Raw genomic sequence first — 22,495 nt, forward strand, 5'->3', positions numbered from 1 at the left:
CCTCGTGGTACTACGTCACCCAGGCGGCATTGCTGTGATGGGCTCCTCAGAAATGCTCTCTCAAATGAGGCTAAAAACTTGGTTTCTGTTTGATTAAATTTGGAAAAATGCTCCAAACTTTTTCTCCCTCTTAGAGATTTAGTGTGTAAAGGCTCTGAGACCTCCTGTGTTAAAGAACATTCCCACATGGGCCCCGTTCATCTTTGTTGGACCCAGGCTTTCTACACTTATCTGAATCCATACTATCAGTTTTTAACACGTTTTTAGAGAGCCCCCTGTACTCCAGAAAGCTGGCAACTGTAGGACCGTCCCAAATGATACACAGGGTGACGTGAGTGCTGACAGACCGGTGGGGATGCGGGCAGAGGTTTTAACTGCGAGACACGGGTCTGCGGAAAGGAGCAGATTTATGGTACATGCTTCACTGCATTGCTTGTCACAAATGCCAGGATTTCACTCTTAAAGTTTGCTTCTTCTCTCTCTTCTCATCTTAGATGGCTTAAGGGGAAGAGGCCGGGGAATTAGCAGTGATAAAGCCAATCGCAAAACCATTTCATGCATCTGATTTGGAAGAGCAAAGAGGTCAAAGGAGGAGGGAGATTGTTTATAGGAACGAGGAAGGCTATGCGTGGAGAGCAGGGAACTCAGGGGGAACCTTGGATCTGCAAGGCAAGGGAAGGAGGGGGCTTCCCCTTCCTAACCATGGTCCTTCTGTTCATGCAGACAGACACCTGCCCAAAAGCCAAAAGGCTGACAAACGTGAGGGGCCATGATGACTGGCCCCGTGTGGGAGGCGTGAGACACGTCAGTCACTCTAATCACAGCTCTGCCCATGCGGGTCTGCGGCTCTGGGATCAAGGCTTCCCTTTCCCAGCCCTCCTGGATAAAGCTGGGCTTTATAAGGGGGATGGAATGTGATTTGGAAATCGAGATGGGACAGTGGAGCAGCACAGGTGGGCTATCGGGGCAGGCTGGGTCCACTGCGCCATGGAGAGGATTTGGCAGGGCAGGGGGAGGGGCGCTACTTGAAGCTCTGGAATTATCTGCGGGTCTTCAGAATAAAAAGGATTTAGGTTCCTGCCAATTTTCTGCTAACTTCCTCACCTTTCCCTCCCTGTAACATTCAAGAGTGCTTGTTAACATGGTGGACGTGGGACCAGACTCGAAAAATTCCAAGCTAACTGAACTTGTTGGGGCCTGGAGGGGTTTGCCCCCAAAGCAACCAGAGATTAACCCTGTGGGCTGTGGGGAGAATCTGCCTCTACCCAGGGATGGAACCCATCACAGATGCCGGATGAGGCTCGGGCATCCAGACTCACTTCTGTGTAGCTGTTCTACCCACAGAAGTGCAAGACATCGGGGTCTAAGAGGCAGCTTGTTTACTTGCTTCCTTTCCTTGTTTCTGGCGCCAGTACAGTTGCCGGATATGTAATGAAGGCACAGCAGTTTGCCTTGCACACATCAGTCCTCAATAAATAGCGACTGAATGAATTAATGCATGAATGATTATGGGACTTCTGCCCGGATGGGGGCTTGGTTGGACAGATCCCTTCAGACAACACCCTTGGACACAAATGGAGAACTCAGGAAACACTCATTTTCTATGTTAATTTTTCCTCTAGCACTAATAGCATTCAGGATCCCAAGGCCCATGATTCTACTTTTATAAATACAATGCAGTTTCTCTTACGTCCCAATGGCCAGAAAAAGTTTCAGAAATGGTAACGTTTCACACTCATCCAGGGAACGAGTATGGAAATAGTGCATGCTCCTCTGTGGGCTCTTGACTATTAGACCCAACTGTAATAACCAGTCAGTTCAGAAGATACAGACGGGAAAAATGCAACGTCACTTCAGCATCCTCAAATCCTTTTCTCTGATACCAGGATTCTTCCTAGCATGGAATGACACCTGGTGTCTACTTTCATACATGTGCTGTTTCCCTCTCTCTCTCTCCCCCTCCTTCCTCCTTTCTTGCCCTTCTCACCCACCCCTGCCTAACTACCCCTGACTCTCTTCCACGCCCCCGCTGCCCTTCCCTCCTGCCCCCCTCTTCCACACGCCCCTCCCTCTTCCGTTGCCCAGCCTGGGCTTCCGTCTCACCGAACAGTGTGATGCTGGCATTGGTGTGGCCCAGCTTGTTGGAGGCCACACACGTGTAGTTTCCATAGTCATGTTCAGAGACGTTGAGGAAGATGAGCTTGGAGAGGAAAGGTCTGTTTTCCACTTTGACCCCCTTCTTTCCTTCAACCAGCCTGAGACAAACAAAAGACAGACCAAAAAGAGAAAAAGGAGATGGTTTTATATATATATATATATATATATATATATATATATATATATATATATTTTTTTTTTTTTTTTTCTCTCATAAGGAAGAAGAGAGACTCTGGAATTAATGACCTTCCCTCTGCCCCCTTTCTGTCATCACTATAATCACTTATTTTTTTTTTGCATCCAACTACACAACAAGTTGGCCCCAATCACACGTATAATTGCATTTCTCTGTTTTAGGTGTGTGCCTGGAGACGTTCCCTGGCACAATGCAGATATCCGTCTCCCTATGAAGAGTGAAGTTCTCTGAAGGCAGGTGCCTTGAACACATATAACGTGCCAGCTGTGTGCACTCAGCCCAACCGGATTCGTGTGGTAGGTGCTCGAATTGTGGACGTAATTGATGTTGATGGTGGTGATGATGAACACACGATGGTGACGATGATGACAACCGGAAAAACGAAAAACTCGGTCTTCAAAGAGGAGGAAAACCTGAGGGCTTTGAAAGAACAATGTTTTTCCAAGCACCTGAGTGATAAAATTATCCCTTAAGAACTTGAGGCGTTCTACAGATAATACCTTATTTGGGGCTGTGATTAGGATTAAAGAATCGGGGATCGTTTTTATGTTAGGGGACTCCGAAGGGCCTGGGAATGGTGAGCTGTCCAGAGTATTATAGCAACTCAGCCTGGAAGAGATTACAGATGCCTGAGAATGAGGCCCTACGTGGCCAGGACTGTCTCCCCGAGCTGTTTCACCCCATCATGGAGTCCAGTGTGCCACAAGGGCTCATACCGACACCCGGGGCCACTAACTACAAGCCACAGAGAGTCAGTGGGAAGGACAGCCAGGCACAGACACCATTACAGGGCAGACAGAGAGGGAAAGGAGAAAACTACGTTAGAGGCTGGTAGGGCCACATCCTCCATCTTTGGAGGCTGTTAGTAGCAATTCCTACTGAACTTACATGTCTACATGGAAATTATGAGACCAGCTCTCTTCTTGTCAAAAAACTCTGGAATGCCCTATTTCGGAAAATGGGCTTTAAGCCAATCTTTTACTTCCCCTGAAACAATTTGACTTCCCTGCCCAGAAGCTGAGTCTGTGCTACAGGAAACAGAAATACTAGTGGGGAAAAGCATCCTTCTGAATGGGGGATCTCCGGGAACTGGTCACAGCGACAGCTGCCTGCGTAGGGCCTGGCTGGAGCAGGACGTGGAGACAGTAAAATATGGCAAGATGATCGCGTATGGGGACAGGCTTGTGGGACACAAATTGGGGCAAATGGCTGGTATCGGAGTCATCAAACCGAGAGAGACAATATTCAAGGCAGAAATAGAAAGTAAAGCCCAGCAGGACAATGATGAGAAAATGCTTTGTAAACCATAAAATGTTATTTGAAATAATATATTTCTGTGGAGTCAGACACTGCAAACTCCCGCCCGTCCCTGGGCCACAGGACGTTTTTGGCAGAGATGTCAGCTGTTTTGTCACTATCTGTAGGTGCTGTCGTCTCTGTAGGAGGACAGGATGGCTCTCTCCTTCGCCAAGACTTACGACCACCGTGATGAGAAGAGCAGGATTTTGGCCTCAGTCCTAACCCAACGTCTGTCTCCAGGGAAGTCAGAGTGGGGTTGAAGGAACTTGCCTTGCTTTCCATTCCGTAGATTTTCACCTGTGAGCCTTTGTCTCTCCTAAGTTAGGGGCAGTGAACCGGCCTGAGTCCAGGGACTTCATTAAAACGTGCGCACAGTCCAAACCGAATGAGGTGTCCGGCTGTGCGGCCAGACACCACTGTCCTATTTCCAGCATGTTCCGTAGATGCTGGTCCTCCAGGGGTTGCTGCGCAGAGAAGGCTCTGAAGCCCGCCTGCCAGGAGGCTTCTCTGAGCTCGCCAAGCATATTGATCCCATTTGCCATTCTGATGCCATCCCTGGGCTGGGGAGGAAGCCTTCACATCAGAAGCAAGCTGTGAACTAGATTTCAGCTCTGCAGTGGGGAGAGACACTTACCCAGAGCAGGTTCGGCTTGAGAGCTCGGAAATGTCTTTAGCTAAAAGCAGAGGAGGGCGGCCAGCGGTACCCAGCAGCGCCTTGCAGCTTCTGGGATGACCCTCCGTGTGGTCACACACGTCCTCATCCCATACCACTGCCGAAACCAGTGGTGCTCCTGGGCACAAAAGCCTTTCTGTGTCCCCTGTTGCTTGTTTGTAGGAAATAGACTTCAGTCAGCCTCCATGACCTTCCCTGAGTTCCAAGGGGCAGGTTCAAACAGATGCTAATCAGGGAAGGGAGGGGGATGCAGAGACAAGGGAGGAGTAGCCGATACACAATAGTGCGGCCCTGGGGCAGGGTCCTCGTTCCCCCTCAAGGGATACACATCAGCTGTTTTGCAGATACTGAAACCCCCTGTGTGTTGCCCACAAGCATGTAGACCCCAGACCAGTTGGAACCAAAAGGTCGGTGATGCCGACTCCCGCTTAGCTCCCCACCAACCAGTCAGAAGAATGTCCACCAGCTGATCACGCCCTCTCTGAACCATCACTATAAAACTCCTCACTACCCACTCCAGATCGGGACACACAGTTTTGAGGGCATTAGCCCGCTGTGGCCCCCTTTGCCTGGCAAAGCAATAAAGCTATTCTTTTCTACTTCACCCCAAACTCTGTCTCTGAGATGTACTTCAGTGTTGGGGTGCAGAGGCCGGATTCGGCGTCACTACCAGGCTTCAGCTTCTTAATGCTTTTCAATGGCTGGAGTCCTGTGGATGAGTGGTCTTTATTAACGACAGGGTTCCCTTCCCTCTCCCTCTGATCGATGGCACACACGGTGGTGGCAGGTGTCGAGTGGCTAGTACACAGTCAAGACAGATTTCTACCCTGAATTCTGAGCAAACTGCCTGCCCCCATCACATAGACTCCTTTGATTTGCCTCAGAAATCCCCTCAGCTCACCAGGAATGTGAGCTAGGTTAGAACTGTCTTCCCCCAGGCAGGTGCAATCTGCCCTGGGAGACCTGCCTGGAGGAGGTGACCTGCGAGTGGCCCAGGAAGGTCAGGCAGTGACAAGACTTCAGAGGCAGAGATGCTCTTCTAGAGCTGGGTGCCAGGAGGACAGACTACTGCATTCAATGGTCTCCCATTCCCCTCCCATTTACACAGGGGAATAAATACACGAGCAGCAAATGGGAAACCGAGCGGAATCTACTAAAGGAGAGAAAAGGAGCTGCCACGAGGACTCAGACAGAGGAGGACTCAGAGGTGCCTGAGCCAGGGGCTCTGAAAGTCGCTCCCCACCACGGTGATGCTGCCAGGCTCTTTCCTCCTGGGTGAAGCCTGCAGCCCCCCTCTCCGTGACGCAGCAGCAAGCTCTCTCTTCCTACACCCACCTTTGGCCATATTTGCCTAAAGGCTAATCTCCTTTCCTCCACGTATTTTAAGATTTTCTTTCTTCTACATTTTGCTCACATTTTCGTCCCATAGAGAATAAGAGAAACAGGATGCGGCTGATTAATTTTCATGAAGGCCCGGGCCATGGAAAGTTCAGGAATTTACCCTGGAGCTCAATAGATTTTTGTTTTCTGTTTTGTTTTGTTTTCTGATATTGGACCTTCACGTCTCACTTTTGTTCTTAGTAAAGGAAAGGATAAAAAGGAAGAAAGAGGAAGCAGGATTTCAAAGAAAGATACCCATGTTTATTTATTGGGAAAATACTATTCCCTTCTGCTTGATTCTGAATTCTTAGACAAAAGGAGGAAAGCCAGCTACTTCTTCTTATCTCTCCCTGAGTTTGCTTTTCCTCATTCTGTCTCAGTACTTCCATGTACAAAATGGTATAGACAGGGCTTCCCTGGTGGCGCAGTGGTTGAGAGTCCGCGCAGGGGACGCAGGTTCGTGCCCCGGTCCAGGAAGATCCCACATGCCGCAGAGCGGCTGGGCCCGTGAGCCATGGCCGCTGAGCCTGCGCGTCCGGAGCCTGTGCTCCGCAACGGGAGAGGCCGCAGCTGTGAGAGGCCCACGTACCGCAAAAAAAAAAAAAGGGCTAGACACATACAATGCACCTAAGTTGCTGCCAGAATTGGTACCTAAAAATGAAAAAGTTCCGCTTCTCACTTGGAAGGAATATGATGATACACAATGGGTCCTCTGACTAAAGCAACTCTTGGTCCTAAGCAAAGTCAGGGGTTGATGCAGAGACTGGAGGAGCTCTTGGTGTCCGGCCCCTTTTTTTAAACTTATTTTTTATGGAAGTATAGTTGATTTACAATGTTACATTAGTTTCAGGTGTACAGCAAGGCGATTCAGTTATACATTTATATACATATATTCTTCTTCAGATTCTTTTCCTTTATAGGTTATTACAAAATATTGAGTATAGCTCCCTGTGCTATACAGGAGGTCCTTGTTGGTTATCTATTTTATATATAGTAGTGTGTATCTGTTAATCCCAGACTCCTAATTTATCCCTCCCCCCTTCCCCCTTTGGTAACCATAAGTTTGTTTCCTGTGTCTGGGGGTCTATTTCTGTTTTGTAGATAAGTTCATTTGTGTCATTTTTTTAGACTCCACATACAAGAGGTATCATATGATATTTGTCTCTGTCTGACTTACTTCACTTGGTATGATAATCTCTAGCTGCATCCACGTTGCTGCAAATGGCATTATTTCGTTCTTTTTGACGTCTGAGTAGTCTTCCACTGTATATACGTACCACATCTTCTTTATCCATTCACCTGTGGATGGACACTTAGGTTGCTTCCATGTCTTGGCTATTGTAAGCAGCGCTGCTATGAACACTTCCTGGTCTCTTCGGGAAAGAATCCCAAGGCACTGGAGATGTTCTGAGACGTGTAGGCAGCAGCTGGGTCTCTCCCGGCATGAGTCCTGGCCTGGAATTGCTCACCTGCTCTCCTTCCCAAAGTTCCCCTTTTTGTTGCTTCTTTCCCTCAGCTTCTTAGCCTCTGTCACTCTGTCCTCCTCCTCTACCCCACATGCACCTCAGGACCTTTTTGTATCGCCCCCCTCCCCATTGTTACGAATGTGTTCTGACCATGGACAGCTCTTGCACATGTATTTGCCGTTCATCCACCTGAAAATAGCTCTTTGATAACAGTAATCGCATGTTGCCTGGTCCCCGGAGCCACCGAACCCTGTGCTAACGTGCCATTTGCTAACTCCTCATGGTGACAATCTTCAGTGATCATGACAAACATCCTGATGGCGGCTGCAACAATAGGAGGGGATGGGAGAGGCCCCTCTCTTTTCTCCTGCAGTGAAAGTACAAGCCAGGCACAAAGGGAGGCTAACTCGGGTCACGGATGCTTTCATGCACCACCCCTGAGAGTGGCTGGAACTGGACCGGAGTCCTCAGACACAGCTAACTTAGTGCCCTGGAGCATTCCTTCCTGACGCCTTAATGCGAGCCTGAGAATGTGTTAAAAATAGCTGCAGGCAGAACACATTATTTTCTAGGCCTATAAAAAACTCACAGGCTCCTAGTGGCCTTTCCTTTGAGGCTTTGCTTCCCTTAAAAAATAGTTTTTCTCAGGTTTGTTGGTGGGCGAGTGCCAGTTCTGCATGGCAACATCGCAAACATAGCTGAAGTTAATTAATATCAAGAAAACACTTGTTTGTGTATTGTTTCTCCCTCACAGGTAGGAGGAGTTCAGGAGAGGACTTGGCAGGAATCCATTTGCATCCCTGTGGAATCAGGCAGGAACCTGGAAGAGCTTTCTTCTTCTTGTGGGGAGGAGGGGGAGGGAGCCTTACCTTTTGTCATCCTTGTACCACTGGAATTCTGCCGAGGGAACCGCAGAGGCTTCACACTGCAGCGTCCCCGTCTGTCCCACGGGGACACCTGTCCCCTTAGCTTCTGAAATATATGGAGGATCTGCAGAGAGAAGACATCCCATAGCAGCTCAAATGCTGCAGTCACTGACTGTGTTTGTCATGCCCTGCTCTACCTCTGGTCTCCACCATGTGCCAGAGAATGAAACCATCCCATATTGTTCTAAGGAAAAGCTCACATGTACTGCTTCTGCTCCCCTCTGGACAGAGGTGGAATGACCAGGTATTCAGGCATACTTCCTGTTTAAACTTTTCAACTTTCATAGGATGTAGCCCCCCCATGGACCCTCTACCCCGTGGGTTGACAGTCAGCACCTTTAATCAGCCCTGTAGACTGTCTGCACACCAGGTTCTTGCCAGAGTATATAACCTTGAACTATTCAATTTCCATCAAAAGCTCAGTTGCAAGAAATAATACTCATGGAGAATTGCCTGAAGGATACACAGATCCGTCACTCTTGGAGGTGTTCTACGCTGGACCCCTGAATCCAGCCAGACCGACTAGACCTAAGTACGTGGCCTGCATTCATTCCAAGGCTTTGTCAAACTGCCCTTGACAATGCCGACAGTTGCACTGAAATGCATAGTGAGAAGCAGCCACAACCAACTCGCCCTTCTGTTTACTGCAGAAATACTGCATGTGATGTCATTGTGTTCTATTTGTGGAGACCTTAACGTGAAGTTATTTTTCGAGTCTCAGTACCAGAAAAAGCAGTGTTTCTCCCAAGCAACGAATTTGCTTTTATCTTACGGACATAAACCTCAAACCAAATGATGTTTCCCCTCTTTGCTTCAGGAACTGGAAGCCAAATCCTGGACCCACAACCGACCACCTTGGCATATAAATTTTATGTACTGATTTCCCCTAGATTTCACTTATTGTCCTATATAGGTTTTCCCTTTGCTTACATTTTCTTACTCTTCGGGTTTATCTTTATTAACCTTAAGTCATCTTATGTCACTTTAAAAATAATCGTGGTAGGGTACAAAAACGGTATCATTGTTACACCTGTTTCCATGCTGCTTGTGTTAATTAGGTTTGAATTGCAACAGAAACCAAAATATTGAAGAATGAGTAATCACCAAAACACGATATTCTTCCTCTACCTCCACGCTCACCTAAGTTTTGAAGGAGAAAGGCTTCTTGTCTGCTGGCTTAGTTCTTGGGTTCTAGTCTGTCCTACGACTTTCTGAAATTGGACGCAGCAGGGAAAACTTTCAGAATGTCACAGAGAACTGCGTCAGGGTACATAGCGAGGAACCGAGAGGGGAGAGTGTGAGGGAGGGGGGAAGTTGAGCAGCATCAACGTCAGAGAGAATTTGGATGGTAAAGGGGGAGGAGGGGTCCAGACCAGTGGCCTCCAAGCTTTTTGGGTTCAGTACCTCACGTAAGAAAAATCAGGGATGAGCTATAGCCTCTAATATGTGGATATATGTTTATCTATTTATAGTTCAATTAGGAATGTATACCATGTCCATCAACATACATAACTGGAAAAGGATGAGATAAAATCAGTATACCATGAACAGAAATTATAATATTTTCTCCACACACATGCTTTTAATTTATTTTGTTGCTCCCTATGAAGGAGATGACTGTCTAGAGAGTGTGAAGCTTGGTGACATTATGAGTAAAGTATGCGAAAAATTGGGATTCAAAGACGAGCTTGTATAACATGCATTGAATGCTACTTCACGATCTTTCAGGAATGTTAAGGCACGTTTCGGATCATATGAAATCACTTTCAGATCCAATTTATTATCATGTTTTAAAAGAGTTTGGAATTGTCGCTCCTAAAAGCAGGAGACGGACCGCAAGGCTGCTCTGTTTCCTACTCCGAGTCAGGGTGTGGTGCTGAGGCCCAGCTCTCTGTTGTGGACAGGACAGCAGCAGCCTCAGGCACGTGCAGGGTGGCGGCTCCTGCAACCACTTACAGTTCACGGTGACCTTGACTCTCCGCACCACTGGGGCAGCCACATCATTGGAGGCGCTGCACTCATAGTCCCCCGACTGCTCCCTCGTGATGCCCTGGATCTCCAAGTATTCATCTTCGCTCACAAAGCCCACAGCTGCAGGAGAAGGTGTGGCGGAATGGGAGAAAAAACACCAAAGGTACAAACTTAGAAAACAAAGTGTGCAATGGTTACGTCTGCAGAGAACTGTGCCACTTCTAAGTCCAGATTCTTGGGACCCATGCCAACTCTCCCTCCTTCCACTCTTCTATCTCGTCCTTCGCCAGCTCTTTCTTGGTTCCCTGATGCACCAGCTAAAATGTTTGTGTTCCTACCTGCGCTAAGCACAGAGTTTGGAGAACTGCTGGTCCTCAGTAAGTGATGAATAATGTTGACATTTACCCTGCCCGAATCTCAGCAAGCAGTCAGGCTCTGGGGATCTGAGTTAGGCACCTTTGGTGAGTATTAACTTTCTGGTCTCCAGGTATCGTTTAGGCTGAACCTTGAAATGCAAAGCTGATGACATCATCCTAGATCATGAATCCATGATCGTGATCATACCACACTAGCAGTCACACACACACACACACACACACACACACACACACACACAGCTGCAAAAGGCAGTGGAAACACTAAGGAAATTAAATTTCTGTTTTCAGATTTAGACACTCAATTAAATCAGCAGAAATCCATTTTATAAACTTCAATCTGCTGGAGCTCTTGGGTCCAAGATTCTGGCCACAAATCAACAGCAGGGACTCCACCCTCTAACTACAAACATGGCAGAGAGGAAAGAGCAAGAAGACAGGGCTGCGAATCACACTGTCACATCCTCGTCCAGAGACTCAGTCTCCCCACTGAAGATTTATGAATAATAGTAACAAACGTCTACCTACCCGACGTCCTCTCTGAGGTCTGGCCTTGAGCCTCTGATATGGACAGACCAGGACATCAATGCCTGCCAAAGGATCGTCACTGTCCCCTCCCAGAGTCACCCTGAGCGTTAACCTCCTCGTGGAGAGACAGGGGATGACAAAATAACCGGGTGCATCCTGGGATCAGCCTGCCTCTCTGTTAAATGAAGATAGCACACCTTACCCTGTGACCTGGCATCATCTCATAGGGAAAATGGGTGCTATTTTTAGTAGTTATCCTGGGACAACAAGCAGAAGTTGAGACTGTCCCCAGAAACCAGAAGACATGTTCCCTGGAATAATGTATATATAATCCTAACACCTCACAGGGCTGTTTGGAGGAACAAATGAAAACTAGCTACATGAGAGCACTTTGGAACACTGATGTCTGCACACTTGTCCCAGTCACCCTGTGATCTGCCTGGATGCCCAGACTCAGGGGGCGCCAGGCTACGTTAACCCCAGGGGGCCCCACCTGAGTGGGGAGGGAAGAGGCACAGTGCCCCCCAGGTGATAAAACCCCTCCATAACACCACCCGTATCGGCTGATGCAAAGCACGAAAATGACAAGAAGAAGAAACTACTGTAATACAAAGAATTATGTGCGTGGTATGTAAATTATGGTTGTATGTGTTCTGTGACATTGTTAAGCTCCCCATGTTTTGTCAAGATAATAACAGGAGCAATGACAATGACACACAAGACAACAGCTTTCTTATACAGAAGGCCCACTGCCTGCCCAGCGAGGCCAGGGCTCCTGGGTCATGGTAAGTCTGTGTCACTGTCCAGAACTAAGTCCAACCTGAGCATTTCCCAGGTGTCTTCATACCCTATGGAGCCCACCTGTATGTGCAGGGACACTCCTGCCTCTACGACCTTCAGGGGAGCAAAAGAATAGCCTCTGTCTATTAGAGCAAGCGAGTAAGAGTTAATTAATTCACCGGAAGAACAAGGGACGTGCTGACAAGTAGAAAACAGTGTGCAAAAGTCCAGGATACGGAGAAGACAGTCAACATCAACCCACAGACCCTCATGGTCCCAACCAGTGAGAACCTTCTCCGCGTCACAGGAGCCTTAATTGTCACTGTTTCCTAAGCATCTTTAGGGGAAAAAGCACCAACCTTGATTTGTGGAAGGGTGCAGGAAACGAGGAGAAGAGGTTTAAATGAAGAGCTTGTGATTCCTTTCAGGTTGTCGTTGTTTATTTGTGCCCAACCTGAGGCTACATTTGTCAGATATTCCCCGCTAGATGCTGTAATTACTGTGCAAAGCATCGAGGAGACCAGTGTCACACTTAATATTCCCATTAATTTTAAATGGTGGTCCTTGGTACATATGTGTGGCAATTGGTGTCATATTTTAATTAGGCTTGCCCTACACCATCTGAAATTAATAATAGCTCGAATTACCAGTGTAATTTATAAATTAACAGTGCCATAGCATTAGAAAATAAATTAGCTCTGGACAGCTGTTTCTGGATTGAGCTCCAGTGTCAAAACAGTGACTGGGAGGACCTCAGATCTCCTGGGAGGCTGCGAACGACACCATCAAAGCAAAGAAACAAAATGACACAGGGTTCTCTGGTCTCTTGTTCTTGTTTCCAACTACAGACTATGCGTCTAGTTTAATTCTATCATCCAAACGCGTTCTTGTGTGACCACAGTAAGACTTACAGGAACCAAGCTTGAATGAATTTGTTATAGGAATATCCAAATGGAGAAGTTGATGGGGGGCGGATTACTGTCACAGACTGAAATGCAACTACGTAAATATTAGGACAATCATGGTAAAAAACTTATTAAGTTTTTTGTGGGGACATGTGTGCTGCTGTATGTGAATAAATAAATAAATTAATTAATTAATTAATATATTAATATCAGGCAATTTTATGTAGGGAAGGAAGTTAGATGGCTTAAGATTTGGGGAGGGCTTCCCTGGTGGCGCAGTGGTTGAGAATCCGCCTGCCGATGCAGGGGACGCGGGTTCGTGCCCTGGTCTGGGAAGATCTCACGTGCCGCGGAGCAACTAAGCCCGTGAGCCACAACGACTGAGCCTGCGCGTCCGGAGCCTGTGCTCCGCAACGGGAGAGGCCACGACAGTGAGAGGCCCGCGCACCGCGATGAAGGGTGGACCCCGCTCGCCGCAACTGGAGAAAGCCCTCGCACAGCAACGAAGACCCAACACAGCCAAAAATAAATAAATTAATTAAAAAAAAAAAAGATTTGGGGAAAGTGTATGTTCTCCACTGACCTACGTGTATATTACCAGAGGGAGAGGATTACACTTAAGTCATCCTGCAAAAACCGATGAAGCTTAAGTTTATGATCACGTGTTCTCCAGACCAAATGCAGAATTATAGGAAAAGCACAATCATTGCTTACCCGTTGTTATATGTACACTTTCTGATTAAACTGGAAAGGTAGTATGTATATAGTAAAATGCTTTATACATTTTAGCTTGCATTGTCATTATTGTTACCTTTCTCCTCATATACTTTTTTCTCAAATAGGAGCAAAAATAGCAAAACCAGATAGAAAACCAGTATATATATATATATATATATAAAACGAAACTCTGAATCACCAGAAATGAGGTCCCTAGAGGGACTGCTTAAACAGACAAACAAGAAAAATAAAAAAAAAAAACACCACTAAACTGAAATCTGAATTTATAGAATTAATGATTCAAGCAAAGTTTTCCTTTAATAGCATTTGTGCTCTGGCTATGAAGTGATCAGTGCTTTGTCACTCGAATGGAGAACTTACAAAGACTATTGGAAGAAAACAAAAAGAAAACCGATCAACAGAGCTAGGACATAGGCTGACTTCAGAAGAATTACCTAGAATAGTTGTTTGAATATAGAATTTTAGATGCCACTCATACCTACTAAATCAGAATCTCCTGGGACGAGGAGTGTTAATAATTTTACTTGGAAATTCTTATGTACAGTCAAGTTTGGGAAGTAGGGATTTAGGTCAATCCTGTATTTTTCATGTGGGAAATTGAAGTTTAAAGGAGGCCATGCTCACGCATGGGGCTAGAGGCAGCACCCCAGGTCTCCTGATGTCCCTCACACCGATCCTGCAGCTATGGTAGTGTTTTCTAACGGTGTTTTTATGCCGTGTGCACTGGTCTTACTTTCCCACGCAATCAAAACTTTTTGACAGCAGGGACCAGGTCTTGGGCATCTCTGGCTCTCAAGGCACCTAGGAAAATGGTTTACATAATTTGAAACTTGTCAACTTCTTATTAATAAACTGATCGAGGGATTCCCTGGTGGCGCAGTGGTTAAGAATCCGCCTGCCAATGCAGGGGACTTCGGTTTGAGCCCTGGCCCGGGAAGATCCCACATGCCATGGAGGAACTAAGCCTGTGTGCCACAACTACTAAGCCTGCGCTCTAGAGCCCGCGAGACACAACTACTGAGCCCGCGTGCCACAACTACTGAAGCCGCGCGCCTAGAGCCTGTGTTCTACAGCAAGAGAAGCCACCTCAATGAGAAGCCCTCGCACGGCAACGAAGCATAGCCCTGCTCGCTGCAACTAAAGAAAGCCCATGTGCAGCAACAAAGACCCAATGCAGCCAAAAATAAATTGAAAAACAAACAAAAAACCTGATTGACCAACAGACTAAGAAATACAGACCGAATTCAATTAAAAAAAAAAAAAAATCAGGGACCCTGTTGCTTACCTAACACTCACATGGCTCTGTTCCCAAGACAGTCCCACCTTTGGTAATTGTTCTTAGCGAAATATTTGTATTTCCTGACTTCAAAAAACATCACCAGTGCTAGTGTTCTAACAGAAGACTTTCTTTAAATATGTGATTTTAAAAGGTTTATCAAGTGTTTAGCATACTTTATATTTAGTCTTGGGGCCAATTATTTCCTCAGGGGGATGCATCTTTAAAAATGGAGATCAACGAGGAAGTGCGATTTCTCTAACACAATTTGTTTTACAGCCAACTTCTCAGGAATACAGCTATTTCATTAAGTGGAATCTGACAATCCAAGCAGTGAAATGAAGCAAGTTGGAAACGTGATCACATCTGTCCCCAAACCCCCAAAGAAACTTCACACTCTCCGAGGACTTAGCAGTTTATAACCCATCGAAGGACAAAAAGTGCCCTGTGTTAAGTAATACTCCTTTGGAAAAGAAAACCCTAGGTTTCTGAGTTCACAGATTGGGCTTTGAAATCTTTATAACTGAAAATAATAATAGCCACGATTATTATTTTTATCACACCCAAGAAAAGCTACAGAGAACAGCTGTAGCTATTGGAGAGGGCACAGCTGTCTCCTTGCTTAATATTTTTATGGAATATATACCAGCTGAGAGAAAAATCACTGGACCCCAGAAACTAAAAAAAAAAAAAAAAAAAATACAGAACATAGAATTCCAGAATTCAAAAGTTGGAAGGAATCATTTAAAACATTTAGTTCCAATACTGTGACTAGTCGACTGGTCCTCTAGACTCTGCTCCCCTTTGCCCTCTCTATTTGCACCAAGATGTTCCCATTCAACCCAGACTGGGCTTCAAGGAGAGTTGTTTACAGGACAGATCAAATGGTGTCCCTCCAAGGTGCCTCGATTCTATGCTGACCAGCATGGGAAGTTTTGTGCTCTGATGGAGGGAGACATGGTTTTGCTCAGGTGCTGGGAGGTGTGGCCCACGAGAACATCGTGATAGAGGCGTGGTTAGTGTTCCTCAACAGCAGCCCTTGCAAGCCAGAGGGACTGGTTTGAGGTCTGCGGGAGGAAGTGCTTAAAGCCAGAACTAAAGAAGATACTAAAGGTGGGCGATGCTGCCATGAGACGCAAGGTCAGCACCTGCTGATGGACTGGGGAAGGTCTTCCTCCTCCCGCCCCACCCCCGAGAACTCAAAGCAGTCTGGGGCCCTGAGCCCGCAGCCAACAACTGTTCAGAACAGACCCTCACTCTCCCTCAGACAGCAGAGGCAGTGGTGAGGCGCGGCGTGGAGGGGCCTCCAAGAACGAGGCAGAGGTAAAGCTGAGGGTCTCCAGGCATGGAGATGGGCCCTCAGAGCCACCTTAACCTGGCACTGGGGGAAATCCTTGTGCTGCAGGACCAGGCTGGGGGCTCGTGGGCTCCACAGAAAACCCACACAGCAACATCTGCGGTGACAGGGTGAGACGGCCGTTGTCAAAAAGCATTTCCAAATAGAATGGTAATTATTGTTGAATTATCTACACAGGATAGCTTCTGAGGGTCTGATATTCAGCTGGAGCAAAACGGTTGAAGGGCTGATCTCGGCTCTTAGCCCTGCTGGTCCCTGGCTGTGCTGTGGACGGTGCTGAGTGCCCATGTCTGCACACTGGACCCTGAAGTCATCCTAGCTGATGGCTCCCTCCCCAAACTTCAGATTCCACTTCTTTAAAATGGGAAAATGACACCACCTTAGAGCGTGATCGTGAGTATTAAGTATGTGTGAAGTACTTAGCACATGGTAACCTCTTAATAAATGGCAGCTCTCGTGATTATTGTTACTGATCCTACAGCTCAGTCTGAGCCCATTTGATCCTTGATACAGGAAAATCTCAATGTGAAAATGAAAGAATAATCAGATCTCTGCTTTTCCAGTAGGGACTTAATAATAATAAACTTTACAAAGGATTCACCACAGATCCTGTAACTAGAAAGTTCTACTCCGTTCACTTAAAATACGATTTGATTTACAAGGGATACAATTTCTTGCGATCATTTCTTCTAAGAAAGCAATTGCAGCTGCATAGCCCATGTGAAACCAGCTGGGGGCTTGAAAAATATCTCTAATTTCACAACTAAGAATAAGAGGATATAAACATATTTTATATATATATATATATATATATATACACACACACACACACACATATATATACATATATATGGGTGATATATATACACATATATATATACACGTGTGTGTGTGTGTATATATATATATATATATATGTGTGTGTGTATATATATATATATATATATATATATATATATATATATATATACACACACACACATATATATATTTGTTTTTCTCCTTGACCTTTCCTTTGGTTGCAGATAGCATGGCTGGCAGAAAGGACAGTCTGACGATCTCTCCAAGAATGAGAAACTTTTCAAAGTTCTGGAGGGCCCAACCTGTTTTTTCCTGCTCTTGCACTGAGGCACATGTTCAAATGGTCAATGAGAATATTACACATCAAACAGAAGGGGCCAACGCTGGGCCGTGGGATGGGCTGATTGTCCTAAGTCGCTGGCTTCCATTCCAGGAGAGGAATCTCCCTTGAACACATCAGCATTGGTTGCTGGTGAGAAGAGCTGCAGTCGTGAAGCGTGTGTGTGGCAGTGCCCCCATGCATCACCGGCCTGGCAGGCTTGCAGCTGTCTCTGCGGCAGCTGGACTTTTCTTAGACCTGGGAAACGTATCATTTCCCTCAGCCCCCACCCCCAAACCTTCAAATTAACCTATTAATGTGATTTTATCATAAAGCAGTCATTAGAGATCCAATTAAAAACTACATAAACTGATGCCAAGTGTAAATTTCCTGACTATCTTTCTACCTATCAACCTATCTATCCCTATCTAGCTATCCATCTGTCTTCTCTCCATCTCTCTGCCTCTCTATCTAGGGATAAAGGTAACTGCAAAACAGCACAGATCCTCGTATATTAAGAACTCATTTGTCAGTTGCAACAAAATATATGTGTGTTTTTGAACAGGTATGAATATGTGCACGTGAATGTAGTATTTTAGGATCTATAGAAAGAAAAAGAGAATTGAATTCCCTTAATTTTTTAAGTGGGACATTTCCTGGGAATAATCTTTAGCTTTGTATTAAGGAGGAGCTGCAGCCCGAAACACAATTATATGAAGAAAGAGCCCTCTGCACGCCACCGAGCCAGGTCCTGTGTATCTCTGAGGTACATCCCTCTCCTTAACAACAAGTTGTCTTTGCAGATATGGCTCCAGCAGCTGGCTGGGCCCTAGGAGTGTGTGCTCTTCTGCTGGCTGCCTTTTCATGAGGACCCCCCAGCTCAGTTTTGCATGCAGACCTTGTCTTACGGGTAATGATTTCAAAGTCAAAAAGCGCACAGCTGGATGTTTGGAGTTTGCAGCTTGGTGTCTGGAACCTGAGTATTTGCAGCGGTACAGCTGATGGCTGCTAAAAAAAATAAAAAGTAAATAAAGAAATCAGCTTTTGATTTGTAAACTCAGCCAATTTGATCTGAAAGACATTGATAGGGGATAAATATAGAACTCCGCAGTGTCGTATTACCTCGTACATTGGCTGTTTGCTTTCTCTTTTTCTAAAACCCTAGAGATATAAGCCAGGACTGAGTGCTGCGGGATGTAACGTTGCTTTGAAATTCCTTGTCCAGATTAATTTAAGGGAATTGTTCTTCTTAAGAGGCCCCTACTGGGTTAAGGTTCCTGGCTCCATCATGCACGCAAGTGGTCAGACATCCACCTGCAGGGGGTCATCTTAGCCACCTGGTCCTGAGCTGCCTTGGGAAAGCAGGGCCATCTGTACTTTAGCCATGAAGACAATTTCTGGATTAAGAGCAGGAGTTCTTATCTGAGAACTGTAGAACTCCAACCCTAGGGGTTTCTGGACCTCAGGAAATGACATCATGCATATGTGCCTGTGTGTTTATGCTTTTCCTAACGAGAGATTCTATTTCTTTCTGGAAAGTGTTCTGAAAGAAGCACAGGGCACAGAAAGATTCATACAGACCATTCTATGGTCCTGTGGTTCATCTCCACTGTACAGAAACAAGTCTCTATCAACCCCCAGGCTTGCAAAGGAAAAAGAGAAAATGCCCTCAAAATGTAACTGATGATTGGAAGAAGGAATAACTCTAGGAGTAAAGCACAGCCTTGCATATGTTTCATTAAATATTTTGTGGAGGATGGAAAGTGAAGTAACTTATAAATCATCCTTTTGAAGAATAGGTATGCAGATCTGAGCAGTGCTTTGTTCACCAAACGAGGGGAGTTCTCCTCCCACCAAGACTTAGAATGAAAGGAAGGTAGCAGGTAGGGTTCCGCCCATTCCCCAGAGACCCCCAACCACTGGAGATCAACCAGAGGCTTGCTGGACACAGAGGGAGCGGGGAGCAAGGCCCTCCCTTTGCAGCAGCCTCAGGTGCAGAGCAGAAGGAAGGCTTTCCTGAAGAATTCCACGTATTCGCGACTGTACCAGTCAAACACTTAATGACAAAATGACCACTTGGGAGAAGGAAGAGAGAAGAAAACCTGGAGTGGGGTTAAATCTATAATTAAGATAATCTAATGAGTAAATGCAAGTCAGATCCTGAGAGGAAGCTGCAAGGTGCCATGGATTCTGGGGATGGAAGTGTCAGCCTGCACTCCTGGTTGGCCTGGGGGCAGGGAGACACAGGCAGCCCATGTATGTAAGAGGATGACTCAACACCACATAGACAGGCCCTTAGAGTAGCATGAAGCCTGATGATGTAGGGTCATCTGGGTCCAGTGAGAAAGGGAGGCATGGTGAAAACCTTTGAATAAGCCAGACTCGATTGCAGCCTTTGAACATATTTAACATAATAAAATCTTTGCAAATAGTTCTCAAAATCTCTCCCCCACCAAAGCTACTTGCTACCGAATCACACCGGCTGAGACACATGCCCGGTGCTGCCCACCTGTCTGGGAATGCTTCCCACCTCTGTTCCGAGTTGTCCTCTACACACAGGTGGACCTTCGATCCCATCACGGAGATGTGAAGAGAGAGTGCACAGAAAAGGAGATTTATGCTTTCATTAGTTCCACTGCCAAGGTTTCCTTCTATCTCTCTTCATTTCGCACAAGAGCTAAACGTAGGCACACATACCTACGTCCAGATGGAACACGAAGTATGGAAACAAGACAATCATGATTTGTCAGAACAAACATGGTGCTGCCGAGCCCTGATTATGGCTACTTCTCTTAGGAATTACGTAGCCTTGAGTAAATTACTGATTCCCAGTTCCCTTGTCAATGAAATGTGGGTACGTTCTTATTCTTCCCTCCCTAGGTTGGGTCTGAGAATTAGATGAGAGAATTTGAGCAAAGGCACAGAAGACTGGTTGACACATGAGAGATGATCCATAAATGTCAGAAGGAACAGACTCTAGGAGGAATCTGAGACACTCAACCCTCACATAATGGAAGATATTAAAGGTGGGCTTCCCTCCTCTGCTACCTCAATCTCCTCCCCTTGGTCAGTCTACACTCTGAATCCAGTTCCTGCATCTGAAATGACCAGCTCTGCTCCCGATTTCCATGTTCATGTCATCATCCTAGGACGATCTGCTTACCTCTGTGCCCGGAACTCAGGGGAATACCTCACATGTGTCTCCCAGACACCCTGGGCTGAATCATCACCTTGCCCCTGAAAACTGCTCTCACCCCTGTGTCCGCTAATCCCTGCTGGTGGCAGGGCTACCTCCCTGTTCTCCTAAGATAAAGAAGAGTCACACGTTTGATTCCTCCTTTTTCACTCACTCCTCACCATCAATCAACACATCCAGTGGTTTGTACCCCCTTTACCGTTTTCAAATCTATTTTCTTCTTTCCCTCATCACTGTTAACTATGTTAATTCGGCTGCTGTTATCTACTCTGGGTTATTACAATCCCCTCTCTACTGATCCCCCTGCCTCCAGGTTATTATATTTATTGTTGATGCCCAAACGATTGCAAAGAATAAAAATCCATCTCCTCACGGCTTAACCCCTTGTCCTTCAGACGACTCTTGTCTCCATCTCTAGATTCTTCTGTTGCCAACTCCTTTCCCGCCTCACCCACTAGACACACCAGGAAAGGTCCTACGATGCTGAGCCGTTTATCTGTGCCTCGCAACCTCTCCTTCTATGCCTTCAAAACCATCTAGGATATTACTCCTCTGGGAACCCTTTCTTGACAATCAAAATTCCTTACCTCCTCTCTACCCAGTTTATTTTGTTGCTTCAAGTGTTGCCCTAATCACACTGCATTGTTATGTAATTGCATATGTTTACCCCACTCAAAGTTATACGAGAGAGGGGGCCCTTATTTATCTCTGTCTCCAATATCTATAGCAGCCTTGAACACACAGAAGGCACCACGTGATCACATGGTCAAAGACTGAATGAATGAACTAATGGATTATAATTTTGGTGGCTGGTCTGACTCTCATAATGAACTATTCAAACCTTCTTTGGTGACTTTTAAGAAAACAGCAGATATCTATCTTTTAAGGTTTTTTTTTTTTTTTTTTTTTCGATAAAGGGCTGGGCACATAAAGAGGCCTCTCTAATCTCCTAAGGATAGATAATTTTATTCCACGTTTTCTAAAGGGGACTAAAAAGCCTTCCTCAAGCTAGACTTGGAGTGAATAAGAAAAGAGCTTGGTTTAGCCATCTCCACAAATACCCTTCATTGAAAGCTCTTGTAGCTAATGCCCCTGATTCCTCCAAATGAGTGAGGATGCAGCGTGTTCCAGAAGTGTCTAATCAGAAGTGTCTCAGAGAGCTTTCTTATGTCATCATCAGCTCGGTTGCATTTTTTCCAAGTGGAATCAGCTCGGTGATTCAGCTCTGTCTATATGCAATTAGTAGTGGAATGATTGCAGGGAACACGATGAGGCTCTTTACCTTCCTGGGATGGGCAGGCAGGGAAAAAGTGCCGCTGCCCACACGAAACGGGCCTCCGCAGAGGCACGGGCAGCCTCTGCAGCAGAAACACTAACAGGCACTGTGATAAGAGCTCTGGGTGAGGAATGGAAGCTGGCAACAGGACATGGAAGCGAGCAAGGGCTTGAAGTTGAACTTGACCTAATAGGGCAAAACCATGCTGGAGCATCAAAACCTCCCTGAGAAATCCCAGCACTTGCCGCAAGAGGGTTGACACCTAAAATGCACAGAGATGAACAAGTGTCCCCCTTCTCACCTGTGCTCATGTGACTTCCCCACCCTCCTTCCTTCTCAGGATTCCCAGGCTTTGCCTGCCCCGACGGTGCTGGTTTCTTTCCACCTCTGCTTAAATTGCATTATCTCCCACCCCTCTGGTCTCCTTCCAACCTGGTCACTCTCTTCCTTTTCCACAATTCCAAGAGATAGGATAGAGAAACACTTTTGTCTGATCACCAGCAAAAACGTCCTTTGTACTTGAAGTGAAAAATCTAACAACGGTAACTGAGGGACCACAAATTATTCTTTATTTCTGTCCTAATTCTCTACTGCTGGCACCTTCCATGGGGCAGGGGAGGAGTGGAGGGGAGCTCATGAATCAACCGGCGGAGATAGCAACTGGTGAAGAAGGGGGCAGAGAGAGAGACAGAGGCAGAGAGACAGAGAGGAGAGTGAGAGACAGAGAGAGAGATGGAGAGAGAGCCAGAGCACAGACAGATGATAAAATGATATGTCAAACGGAGAACGCAGGCAGAATGCAAGTGTCTGTTGAAGGCAATTACACAGTTGTTTAGGTAAATCAGAAGCTCGCTCCCATGACTACTGTGCTCTCATC

The 22,495-nt window shown here is 46.1% G+C and overlaps 1 protein-coding gene across 7 annotated transcripts in view; it reads right to left on the reverse strand.

Moving 5' to 3' along the window:
• NTM (neurotrimin) overlaps positions 1-22,495 on the reverse strand; it is a 931,342-nt gene that overhangs the window by 12,710 nt on the left and 896,137 nt on the right. For 6 of the 7 annotated variants that reach the window (XR_004351138.1, XR_004351139.1, XM_032640687.1 and 3 more), the window contains 3 exons: positions 10,054-10,188; positions 8,041-8,161; positions 2,104-2,255 (listed from right to left, as the gene is read on the reverse strand). Coding sequence is in view for 5 of the 7 variants with exons in the window: in XM_032640687.1 (XP_032496578.1) it covers positions 2,104-2,255; positions 8,041-8,161; positions 10,054-10,188 (408 nt within the window). In the remaining 2 variants the exon portion in view is untranslated. Of the gene's footprint in view, positions 1-1,064; positions 1,895-2,103; positions 2,256-8,040; positions 8,162-10,053; positions 10,189-22,495 lie in introns of those variants that run through there. The other variant, XM_032640689.1, reaches the window with a different exon arrangement.

The sequence above is a fragment of the Phocoena sinus genome, chromosome 8 (assembly GCF_008692025.1).
Source record: "Phocoena sinus isolate mPhoSin1 chromosome 8, mPhoSin1.pri, whole genome shotgun sequence".
Lineage (NCBI taxonomy): Eukaryota > Metazoa > Chordata > Mammalia > Artiodactyla > Phocoenidae > Phocoena > Phocoena sinus.